Raw genomic sequence first — 12,927 nt, 5'->3', positions numbered from 1 at the left:
GTAAAGACCCAGATACATCTCAGCTATATTAATAACTACATAATAACACATGTAAAGACCCAGATACATCTCAACTATATTAATGGCTATATAATAACATGTAAAGACCCAGATACATCTCAACTATATTAATAACTATATAATAACACATGTAAAGACCCAGATACATCTCAACTATATTAATGGCTATATAATAACACATGTAAAGACCCAGATACATCTCAACTATATTAATGGCTATATAATAACACATGTAAAGACCCAGATAAATCTCAACTATATTAATGGCTATATAATAACACACGTAAAGACCCAGACACATCTCAGCTATATTAATAACTGTATAATAACACACGTAAAGACCCAGATGCATCTCAACTATATTAATGGCTATATAATAACACATGTAAAGACCCAGATACATCTCAACTATATTAATAACTGTATAATAACACATGTAAAGACCCAGATATACATCTCAGCTATATTAATAACTATATAATAACACATGTAAAGACCCAGATACATCTCAGCTATATTAATAACTATATAATAACACATGTAAAGACCCAGATACATCTCAGCTATATTAATAACTATATAATAACACATGTAAAAACCCAGATACATCTCAGCTATATTAATAACTATATAATAACACATGTAAAGACTCAGATACATCTCAGCTATATTAATAACTGTATAATAACACATATAAGACCCAGATACATCTTAATAACCGCCAACAGTGCCAGCGTGCTACCGTTGTCATCCAGTGGATTCAGCTCAACTGCACAACTGTTTTTACTCTAATATATCTTAAACATGGTCTTGAGTTTGGATCAAACTGGTATGGTAAAAACATGTGAGCTGACGTTCACAACCTTGCACTGAACTTTGCGGTGAGATGTGTTAAAAACCATGTTCCCATGCAAACACGGCAGCTTGCGTTCCTTATGTGTCATCACATACTCCATATTTCCTCCCTTCTGCCGGTTCTGGCCCAGCGCACGGTGGAAAGTCTGGGCTCAACAAGTGGTCACATGAGATGTGTGACTGCTGCCCCAGGCTGGCAGCACTGGGCCACCAGTGCTGCCAGCCTGGGGCAGAGGAGAGAGAGAAACACCTGGCATGTGTGTCCACTTGGCCTGCACCCCACATCCTATTTAAAACCAACTCCACCCCCAGTTCTGCACATGGGAACTAAGAACCACACTTCCCCGACCACACAGCCGCACACACCAAAATGCATTTACACAAAAGAACACATGAAAACACACACATTTTGCTCAAGTGCTCTCCAACTGCAGTGCCTCAATCCAAATTTCAAGTCACATGGCCTAGCAAGCAGCCCACCGGGTTTAGACATTAATACACAAGCGGCACGACAAGTTTCTAGAACATGAGAGACTATGACCAATCTCCCCAGAGCCGTACAAACCGGGGCATGTTTCTTCTTACAAGCCACCGAGAGGATGAAATGGGAGTGCTATGCCATTCATTGCCTCCTTTCCCCATTCTTCTCGGGTGTTGTAAAACCATTCATCTTTCTTGTCTGCTATTCAAGTTTAAAACACCCCTTTTTATGGGGAGGTTCTCCAAACTAACGTCTGAGGACCTGGCAACCCGCTGAAAAGCCCGCCTGTTCCAAGAAAAACCGTCTACCGATGTGTTTTTTTCTGGCAGCGTAACGCAAAACACCGGACCATCCAATTACAAATAGTCCACGTGAGTTGCAGGTCAACTCCCCCGTTTCATTCTGCACGTTAACAACGGCTGTTTCCAACGATTTCAGTTCCACACCCTGACACCACTCAGCACCAGAATAATATCCTCCAACACTTATCAGAAGCTCGTCTCCCTGTTCACCCAGACAAACCCAGCCGAACAGCCAGAGGGTTATTGGTGTTCACCAACTCCCCAACCGTCCGTCTACCCCCCTTCCCCCGTCCAGTCCCCTTGAGCCCAGGCCAGTCTTTAGTACAAGGTTATTCTCTCCCTGTTGGTCATTTGGTTTTACGGCCTTGCCGAGGAGGGAATGACTCCCCCACCCACCGTCTTGAAAACAAAACACAGCGTTGGGTGTGCTCACCAGATCTACCCCTCAGTTCATTTCCCCATAAAGCATCCTCACAGCACAAGTCAGGAAGTCCACTGTGCTGAGGTACGACAGCCATCAAACAGCTGCCCCCTCAGCCAGCCTGGACACGGCTGGGCGACGCATCGGCGAAATAACTTCCAACATTTATACTCGTCAAACACTTACTGTTTTGACTGCACGTTTCACCCTGTCCACACTTAGCATAAAAGTGCTTCCTGACACATGGAAAGCCGAGTGTAAGCAGACCCATGATGGACTGAAGGAGACAGATTTAAATTTGAACTAAATCCTTCAATGCATCTTTGGTGTGTTTATATTTGGATTTTTCTGTGGTCTGACTAAATACAATGGCTATTGTTTTCACTCCAGACACATTTGTATGTGGGGCCGTCCGGGTAGCATGGTAGTCCATGCCGTTGCATATCAACACGGGGATCACCAGTTCAAATCCTCATGTTACTTCCTGCTTGGTCAGGCGTCCCTACAGACACAATTGGCCATGTCTGCTGGTGAGAAGCCAGATGTGGGTATGTGTCCTGGTCGCTGCACTAGCGCCTCCTCTGGTCGGTCGGGGCGCCTGTTCAGGGGGGAGGGGGAACTGGGGGGAATAGCGTGATCCTCCCACGTGCTACGTCCCCCTGGTGAAACTCCTCACTGTCAGGTGAAAAGAAGCGGCTGGTGACTCCACATGTATGGGAGGAGGCATGTGGTAGTCTGCAGCCCTCCCCGGATCAGCAGAGGGGGTGGAGCAGAGACCGGGATGGCTCGGAAGAGTGGGGGTAAGTGGCCAAAATTCAATTGGGGAGAAAAAGGGGGTGAAAAAAAGAAAGAGAAAAAGACACATATGCATGCTTAGTGTAAACAAGATGTTCCATAATAAAGTTCAACTTACATCTGATTTGGTAGACATGTCCTCGGTGTCAGAATCGTTGGGGTCCACCAGCTCCTGGAATGGTGGCAGTGTAGACAACTTAGGTTCTGCTTCTTCACCGCCTACCCGCAATTTACCCAGCTGCATTTGGCTTCTCTCCTTTTTCTTATCTATGTGATGGGCATCCAACCCCGATGCCGGCTTCCCTGATAAATCCACAAAGTCCTTTTTGCGCTTTTTGGTCACATGGTTATCACCAGAGGTGGGTATGCGCTTGTTTAGCCCTGTCCCATGGGAGAGTCCCTCAGCCCGGTGCTCCTTGGAAAAGGACTTGGGTTCTTTGAAGCCCATTTTAGGGTTACTGTCTCGAAGTGGCTGATTCTCTTTGGGTTTCTTTGAAGGTTCTTTGGGAACTTTGCTTGGTTCCCAGCCACAGTCTCTGAAGGCACTTCTGGGCTCTTTCAAGTCCTTTGGAGGTTTTTCCTTCTGGTCCTTGGAGGGTTTATGCAGTTTGGAGAAGCTGCTGTTGATGCTTGTTGTTACCGGGGTGGTGAGGAGGGTAGTACCACTTACTTTGGAGCCGTCCTGTGATCAGAAGCAGAAAGACAAGATATTGTAAAACAACTTTCATGACAAGACTAGTACGAGCAAGCTTTTGCTTCCTGGGCTGACTACTCTGGTTTCAATACACCACATTTATCAACTGCATGTGAGCATGTTGGCGAGAGCAGGCTGTGGCTATCCAGTGTGCTGGAGTCACTCAGGAAAATACCCAGAATTCTCTTCACAAATCCAAGCGATTTGAAGCATACTCTGAATAATACTGCTTGTGAAGATGCAAGATGATTTATGCACTGGTTTATGCACATGAGGGCTCTTACTTTTGACATGACAATAAGCCTGATGGAAGCAGCAAGGCATCCTGTTTGAGTTTATCGCCACACTGACATGTGTGATGTGTTGTTTACCTTGACTCTGAACAGCACAAGAGTACATATGGATTCTTGCAAGGTGACAAACTGAGCAAAAAAAAAAAAAAAAAAAAAAAAGGTTATCCAGTCAACTGAGTGTTATTCCTCAAATCTCTTCCAACCAAGAAGGCTTACACGCAGTCCTGCAGTGGTGAGGCCACCAGTAGGGATGGGCATCCTGAAGATCTTAACGGTGCTACTACTCCTGCCAACGCTGCTTATCCAGCCGGTCCTTTAACGGTACTCTTATCGGTACTCTTGTTATTTTTTTAACAGAATGAACAGAATTAACATTGCTTTATTTTCTCATGTCTGGACAGAGCCTCACTTTGAATTATTAATCCACGTGTGCATAACGTAGTTAACTGTGTGTGGGCTCCAGGCTGCTAGCATACACACCATACCTGAGCTGGATAAACAGCCAGATGAGCTACGAGCTAGACGGTCCAAAACTGTGGATTTCTCCACCTGCATTTGAGGCATTTTTGGGGGGATGGGGTCATTACCCCACTCTTCCAAGCCACCCCGGTCTCTGCTCCACCCCCTCTGCCGATCCGGGGAGGGCTGCAGACTACCACATGCCTCCTCCCATACATGTGGAGTCACCAGCCGCTTCTTTTCACCTGACAGTGAGGAGTTTCACCAGGGGGACGTAGCATGTGGGAGGATCACGCTATTCCCCCCAGTTCCCCTTCCCCCCCAAACAGGCGCCCCGACCGACCAGAGGAGGCGGTAGTGCAGCAACCAGGACTCATACCCACATTCAGCTTCCCACCTGCAGACACGGCCAATTGTGTCTGTAGGAACGCCCAACCGAGCCGGAGGTAACACGGGGATTCGAACCGGCGAGCCACGTGTTGGTGGGCAATGGAATAGACCGCCGTGCTACCTGGATGCCCCCTTTGATGCACTTTCACCAGATGTTTCTAAAGATTGCTCGTGTTCCCGCCCTTACTTGCAAAAGACTCGTTGCACTTGCAGCAACGAGCATCGTCAGCATGGACTCTAGTGACGTACAACCAGACTTCTGACCGTCTAGTTCGCCCTCCGCCATCGTCACCAAGAGCAGGCTCTGTGTGTGTGTGTGTGTGTGTGTGTGTGTGTGTGTGTGTGTGTGTGTGTGTGTGTGTGTGTGTGTGTGTGTGTGTGAGGCAGAGAGCTGGCCCCGCCCCTCGGACTACAGATGCTGACAGAGATTTCTCCTGGATTGGGAATAGTGAAGATGCGTCAGAGACGACTGCCTTAGCTTCACTGCACATTAGAAAGGAAGCTGGAGAGACAAACGCCACAAGATAACGTTGATGTAGCCTGAATAAATAGGACACTTACAATACCGTTCAAAAGTTTGGGATCACCCAAACAATTTTGTGTTTTCCATGAAAAGTCACACTTATTCACCACCATATGTTGTGAAATGAATAGAAAATAGAGTCAAGACATTGACAAGGTTAGAAATAATGATTTGTATTTGAAATAAGATTTTTTTTACATCAAACTTTGCTTTCGTCAAAGAATCCTCCATTTGCAGCAATTACAGCATTGCAGACCTTTGGCATTCTAGCTGTTAATTTGTTGAGGTAATCTGGAGAAATTGCACCCCACGCTTCCAGAAGCAGCTCCCACAAGTTGGATTGGTTGGATGGGCACTTCTTTGAGCAGATTGAGTTTCTGGAGCATCACATTTGTGGGGTCAATTAAACGCTCAAAATGGCCAGAAAAAGAGAACTTTCATCTGAAACTCGACAGTCTATTCTTGTTCTTAGAAATGAAGGCTATTCCATGCGAGAAATTGCTAAGAAATTGAAGATTTCCTACACCGGTGTGTACTACTCCCTTCAGAGGACAGCACAAACAGGCTCTAACCAGAGTAGAAAAAGAAGTGGGAGGCCGCGTTGCACAACTGAGCAAGAAGATAAGTACATTAGAGTCTCTAGTTTGAGAAACAGACGCCTCACAGGTCCCCAACTGGCATCTTCATTAAATAGTACCTGTTAGAGCCTGTTTGTGCTGTCCTCTGAAGGGAGTAGTACACACCGGTGTAGGAAATCTTCAATTTCTTAGCAATTTCTCGCATGGAATAGCCTTCATTTCTAAGAACAAGAATAGACTGTCGAGTTTCAGATGAAAGTTCTCTTTTTCTGGCCATTTTGAGCGTTTAATTGACCCCACAAATGTGATGCTCCAGAAACTCAATCTGCTCAAAGAAGTGCCCATCCAACCAATCCAACTTGTGGGAGCTGCTTCTGGAAGCGTGGGGTGCAATTTCTCCAGATTACCTCAACAAATTAACAGCTAGAATGCCAAAGGTCTGCAATGCTGTAATTGCTGCAAATGGAGGATTCTTTGACGAAAGCAAAGTTTGATGTAAAAAAAATCTTATTTCAAATACAAATCATTATTTCTAACCTTGTCAATGTCTTGACTCTATTTTCTATTCATTTCACAACATATGGTGGTGAATAAGTGTGACTTTTCATGGAAAACACAAAATTGTTTGGGTGATCCCAAACTTTTGAACGGTAGTGTATGTTCTTCATTTCTTCAACAACGACAGCAGAACCGTTGATGTCGGAGCTTATCAATACTACGGTCTTTAACAATTTAGGAATGATGCTGGTTTCATGCCGGGTTTCGGTACCCATCCCCAGTCCCAGTGGGGAAAAAAGTAAATTCAGCTGATGGACACTAACGAATGTTGTGTCAAGCACCTAATGATAAGCTACAGAAGCAACTGAACCATTTCCTCCTGACATCAAGAAGGGCTGGAGGCCTTTTCAACAGCCACACATGTTCAGCCCTAAAAAGTGGTTTGTGGAGATGGGAGAAAACGTGTCAGCTTTTACGACGGGGGTCGTTTGTCCTGGATTGTGCCTCCAGCACTCTTGTCAATATTCCTAAATGAGGTAAACCCATTAAGAGTCTAGACGGCGGGGTGTTACGACCCGGCCTGACGATCTCTAAAACTATTTCGCTTTGTCTATCTGCTGCTGCCCTAAGGACCTCCTGATGCAAAGCTGCTGCCCCCCCCCCAGACAAAAAAAGAAACTGCCCCTACTGCCTCCTCCCTCCTGCCAGCTTCTCCTCCACTGCCTCCTCCCTCCTGCCAGCTTCTCCTCACTTCGCTCCCAGGGCAAGTGTACATCAAAAGCTGCTCATCTGAGTTTAGCCCTCTGGAAGAGCCACCGTTTCTTTTCATCCCGGCAGGTGACGAGTACCAAGTACATGAAGATAAGGAAGCTACAACAATAAAGATGCTGACACAAAAATGTCTTTCCTTGTCACATGCTGCCACTGTTGGTGTACAGATAGCGGTGGGATGTATCAGGCAGCAAGTGAACCGTCAGTTCTTGAAGTTGATGTGTTGGAAGCAGGAGAAATGGGCAAGCGTAAGGATCTGAGAGACTTTAACATGGGCCAAGTTGTGATGGCTAGACGACTGGGTCAGAGCATCTCCAAAACGCCAGGTCTTGTGGGGTGTTCCTGGTATGCAGTGGTCAGTACCTACCAAAAGTGGTCCAAGGAAGGAAAACTGATGAACCAGTGACAAGGTCACGGGCGCCCAAGGCTCATTGATGCACATGGGGAGTGAAGGCTAGCCCGTCTGATCCGATCCCACAGAAGAGCTACTGTAGCGCAAATTACTGAAAAAGTTCATGCTGGCTGTGATGGACAGGTGTCAGAACACAGTGCATCACAGCTTGCAGCATATGGGGCTGTGTAGCCACTGATCAGTCAGTGTCCATGATGACCCCTGTCCGGCTCAGAAAGCACCTACAATGGGCACATGAGCATCAGAACTGGGCCGTGGAGCGATGGAAGAAGGTGGCCTGGTCTGATGAATCACATTTTCTTTTACATCATGTGAGCAGCAATGTGTGTGTTGTTTACCTGGGGAAGAGATGGCACCAGGATGCACTATGGGAAGAAGGCAAGCCGGCAGGGGCAGTGTGATGCTCTGGGCAACGTTCTGCTGGGGAAACCTTGAGTCCTGCGTTCATGTGGATGTTGCTTTTACACCTACCACCTACCTAAACATGGTTACAGACCAGGAACACCTCTTCATGCTCTCCCCTGATGGCAGTGGCCTCTTTCAGCAGGATAGTGAATCCTGCCACACTGCACACATCGTTCAGGATGGTTTGAGGAACATGACAGAGTTCAAGGTGTTGCCTTGGCCTCCAAACTCCCCAGATCTTAGTCCAATTGAGCATCTGTGGGTTGTGGTGGAAAAACAAGTCCGATCCATGGAGGCCCCACCTCACAACTTACAGGACTTAAAGGATCTGCTGCTAACGTCTTGGTACCAGGTACCAGAGGACACCTTCAGAGAGCTTGTGGAGGCCATGCCTCGACGGCTCCGAGCTGTGTTGGTGACACGAGGGGACCCACAAAACATTAGCCAGGTGGTCTTAATGTTTTGGCTGGTGTGTGTGTGTACACCAGTAATAGTCTGACCTGTGTGTCCAGCTGGCAGGCTGGTTATGGAGTTTCACTCCAGGACGGCATTTGCTTCAGTTGTACCTCAGAACTACACCTACCATGAATAAACCTCATCCTATAAGTTTCTGAGGTAAGGGAGTTTGTCTCTTAGCAGAATCAAGAGACTATGACTCTCAAGTCCTAAAATTATGACTAAAAAGTGTTTATTGGAAAACTTGATCAAACTGGCCGTTGTACAAAAAGTCCACAATAATGTGATGAATAGAAATGTATGGGAAAATAGAAATGTATGGGAAAATAGAAATGTGTAGGAAAATAGAAATGTATAGGAAAAGAGCAATATGTTTGCTTGCCGTGGGGCATCGGTAGACAAAATCACGTGTGTGTATGTTTGTGTGTGTGTGTGTGTGTGTGTGTGTGTGTGTGTGTGTGTGAATGAGACCTCCTGCTCCAGCAGCCATTTATCACACACAGTGTGTTTATATTGGAAAGCGTTTCCATGTGCAATAGGGCTCTGGGAGCCTGACTGTTAAATGATGCCACTTAAAGAGACTAAAAATAGCGGGATGAAAGCAACACGCCCGCTTATTGACACACGTGATTCAGTGCTGTGACACATAATGGCCCAAATAGTACAAATGAGTGTAGTTTCCACTGAAGATTGTAATTATCCATGTGTGACCCGGGGAGTGGGCTGCTGCTTTGGGATGCATCTTTCCCCCGTCCCTCTTAGCCATGGTCACTTAAAAAGTCCACCTCTACCAAACACCATAAAAACAACACGATGATGGACTACAAGCCAACGGTAAAAAGTTGCTCCATTAACATAAAGGCTCATGAAGGGCGTTAAGCGGCCTACAAAACCCTTGACAGATGTGTGCGTGTGTGAGTCACTAGAAAACCTCACTGTGCCACAGTAAGTTGTACTTCAGCTGAAGCTCAGTGTCTTGGAAATCCACAGTGTTTAATTATCTTGAACGTCTTTAAACCTGCCAGATATGATGGGGTTAGAGCCGGGGGGCGTGGAAGTAGCAGGAAGTGCGTGGGACTGGTGGGAGCAGCAGGAGCTGGTGAGGCTGTACCTGGAAATCCAGACTGACCTTTGGCACGTGGAAGTTCTTGCTCTTCTTGGGGTCTGCTAGAGTCAACGTCAGGGAGCTGTTGGGAAGTGTAGGCAGCTTCTGGTGCTGACCAAACAGGGAGGTAGAGCCCTCCTGCAGAACCATCACCTGCCAACCAAGTGTTCATCATGTCAGTATGTGGCCAGACACATTCATCTATTCTTAGTCAACCCTTTTCTTACTTCAAATCTATGACTGTGAAAAAGCATGGCCCCTTTTTCCCGGTAACTTGTGGAGAACACATTTCTGCAGCCTGATCATTCAAATTCACGTGCAATTCATGCGGCAAATCACCCCCCGCCCATCAAGGCCCCCAAAGCAAGGTAGAAGTCTTACTTTTGAGTCTTCTGAACTTCGTTTGTGAGGATCCCTTTGCTGTTAAGGGCAGAGGAGATGTTAGTGAGGCCAGGCAGCGATGAGACACTTCAGCCCTGTCACCTTCTGACATCAAGTCAGTCTGCAACCAAACACCACCACTTCAACTAGCTCCATGTATGAGAGCCGCTCGCTAAAAGCATTTACCTTCTTTTTTTTGGGGGGGGGGGGGTTTCTCCCCAATTGTACTTGGCCAATTATCCCACTCTTCCGAGCCATGCCGGCTGCTGATCCGGGGAGGGCTGCAGACTACCACATGCCTCCTCCCATACACGTGGAGTCGCCAGCCGCTGCTTTTCACCTGACAGTGAGGAGTTTCACCAGGGGGATGTAGCACGTGGGAGGATCACGCTATTCCCCCCAGTTCCCCCTCCCCCCCAAACAGACGCCCCGACCAACCAGGGGAGGCGCTAGTGCAGCGACCAGGGCACATACCCACATCCGGCTTCCCACTCGCAGACACGGCCAATTGTGTCTGTAGGGACGCCCGACCAAGCCGGAGGTAACACGGGGATTTGAACCGGCGATCTCTGTGTTGGTAGGTAACAGAATAGACCGCCACGACACCTGGATGCCCACCATTTACCTTCTTGAGAGCTACTCTCTGTCTGCTTCATGATGGCGTGCACATCATCAGCATGTTATTGGAGTAGGAACGAAGGTGGGGAAGGGATCCCTTCACACTTTACAGTTCAGCTTGGACAAAAACAAATCATCCTTAACGCTGGACCAAACGACCTTTATGCTGTTTGGAAGCTATAAAATAAACAACAAAGTAAAAGTAGTGATAGACAATGTCCAACTAGGGAGAGTACATCCATCCATCCATCCATTATCCGAACCGCTTATCCTGCTCTCGGGGTGGCGGGGATGCTGGAGCCTATCCCAGCAGCCACTGGGCGGCAGGCGGGGGGACACCCTGGACAGGCTGCCAGGCCGTCACAGGGCCAGAACGAGTATATGAAAATAGATTCCTAGGTGTGACACTAGACCACAGAATCTGCTGGAAAGCTGACATAGCACGTGTGCGAGCAGCTGGTAAGGAGCATTGCATCATGGGAAAAAGCAAGTCACATTCTGGATCATAAATCATTGCACACTCTGTATTGTTTATTTATTTTACCATATCTGATCTACTGTGTGGCGGTATGGGGCAACACCTACAACACAACCCTACAACCATTATGTATACTACAACACCACCCTACAGCCATTATGTATACTACAACACAACCCTACAACCATTATGTATCCTACAACACAACCCTACAGCCATTATGTATACTACAACACAACCCTACAGCCATTATGTATACTACAACACAACCCTACAGCCATTATGTATACTACAACACAACCCTACAGCCATTATGTATACTACAACACAACCCTACAACCATTATGTATACTACAACACAACCCTACAGCCATTATGTATACTACAACACAACCCTACAACCATTATGTATACTACAACACAACCCTACAACCATTATGTATACTACAACACAACCCTACAACCATTATGTATACTACAACACCACCCTACAACCATTATGTATACTACAACACAACCCTACAGCCATTATGTATACTACAACACAACCCTACAACCATTATGTATACTACAACACAACCCTACAGCCATTATGTATACTACAACACAACCCTACAACCATTATGTATACTACAACACAACCCTACAACCATTATGTATACTACAACACAACCCTACAGCCATTATGTATACTACAACACAACCCTACAACCATTATGTATACTACAACACAACCCTACAGCCATTATGTATACTACAACACAACCCTACAACCATTATGTATCCTACAACACAACCCTACAACCCTTATGTATACTACAACACAACCCTACAACCATTATGTATACTACAACACAACCCTACAGCCATTATGTATATTACACCACAACCCTACAACTATTATGTATACTACAACACAACCCTACAACCATTATGTATACTACAACACCACCCTACAGCCATTATGTATACTACAACACAACCCTACAGCCATTATGTATACTACAACACCACCCAACAACCATTATGTATACTACAACACCACCCAACAACCATTATGTGTACTACAACACAACCCTACAACCATTATGTATCCTACAACACAACCCTACAGCCATTATGTATACTACAACACAACCCTACAGCCATTATGTATACTACAACACAACCCTACAACCATTATGTATCCTACAACACAACCCTACAACCATTATGTATACTACAACACAACCCTACAGCCATTATGTATACTACAACACAACCCTACAACCATTATGTATACTACAACACAACCCTACAGCCATTATGTATACTACAACACAACCCTACAACCATTATGTATACTACAACACCACCCTACAGCCATTATGTATACTACAACACAACCCTACAGCCATTATGTATACTACAACACCACCCAACAACCATTATGTATACTACAACACCACCCAACAACCATTATGTGTACTACAACACAACCCTACAACCATTATGTATCCTACAACACAACCCTACAGCCATTATGTATACTACAACACAACCCTACAGCCATTATGTATACTACAACACAACCCTACAACCATTATGTATCCTACAACACAACCCTACAACCATTATGTATACTACAACACAACCCTACAACCATTATGTACACTACAACACAACCCTACAGCCATTATGTATACTACAACACCACCCTACAGCCATTATGTATACTACAACACAACCCTACAACCATTATGTATACTACAACACAACCCTACAGCCATTATGTATACTACAACACAACCCTACAACCATTATGTATACTACAACACAACCCTACAACCATTATGTATACTACAACCATTATGTATACTACAACACCACCCTACAGCCATTATGTATACTACAACACAACCCTACAGCCATTATGTATACTACAACACAACCCTACAGCCATTATGTATACTACAACACAACCCTACAACCATTATGTATACTACAACACA

At 45.7% G+C, this 12,927-nt stretch overlaps 1 protein-coding gene across 1 annotated transcript in view; it reads right to left on the bottom strand.

The window, feature by feature from the left end:
* The window catches only part of mllt3 (MLLT3 super elongation complex subunit), a 126,690-nt gene that overhangs the window by 75,446 nt on the left and 38,317 nt on the right, over positions 1-12,927 (bottom strand). The window contains exons 5-7 of the mRNA XM_056300579.1: positions 9,841-9,879; positions 9,484-9,612; positions 2,994-3,557 (exon numbers count right to left, since the gene is read on the bottom strand). Coding sequence (XP_056156554.1) covers positions 2,994-3,557; positions 9,484-9,612; positions 9,841-9,879 — 732 coding nt within the window. The remainder of the gene's footprint in view (positions 1-2,993; positions 3,558-9,483; positions 9,613-9,840; positions 9,880-12,927) is intronic.

This window comes from Lampris incognitus, chromosome 20 (assembly GCF_029633865.1).
Source record: "Lampris incognitus isolate fLamInc1 chromosome 20, fLamInc1.hap2, whole genome shotgun sequence".
NCBI lineage: Eukaryota > Metazoa > Chordata > Actinopteri > Lampriformes > Lampridae > Lampris > Lampris incognitus.
The sequence above is the reverse complement of the archived record's forward strand: the minus strand, read 5'-3'. Positions and strand labels throughout refer to the sequence as shown.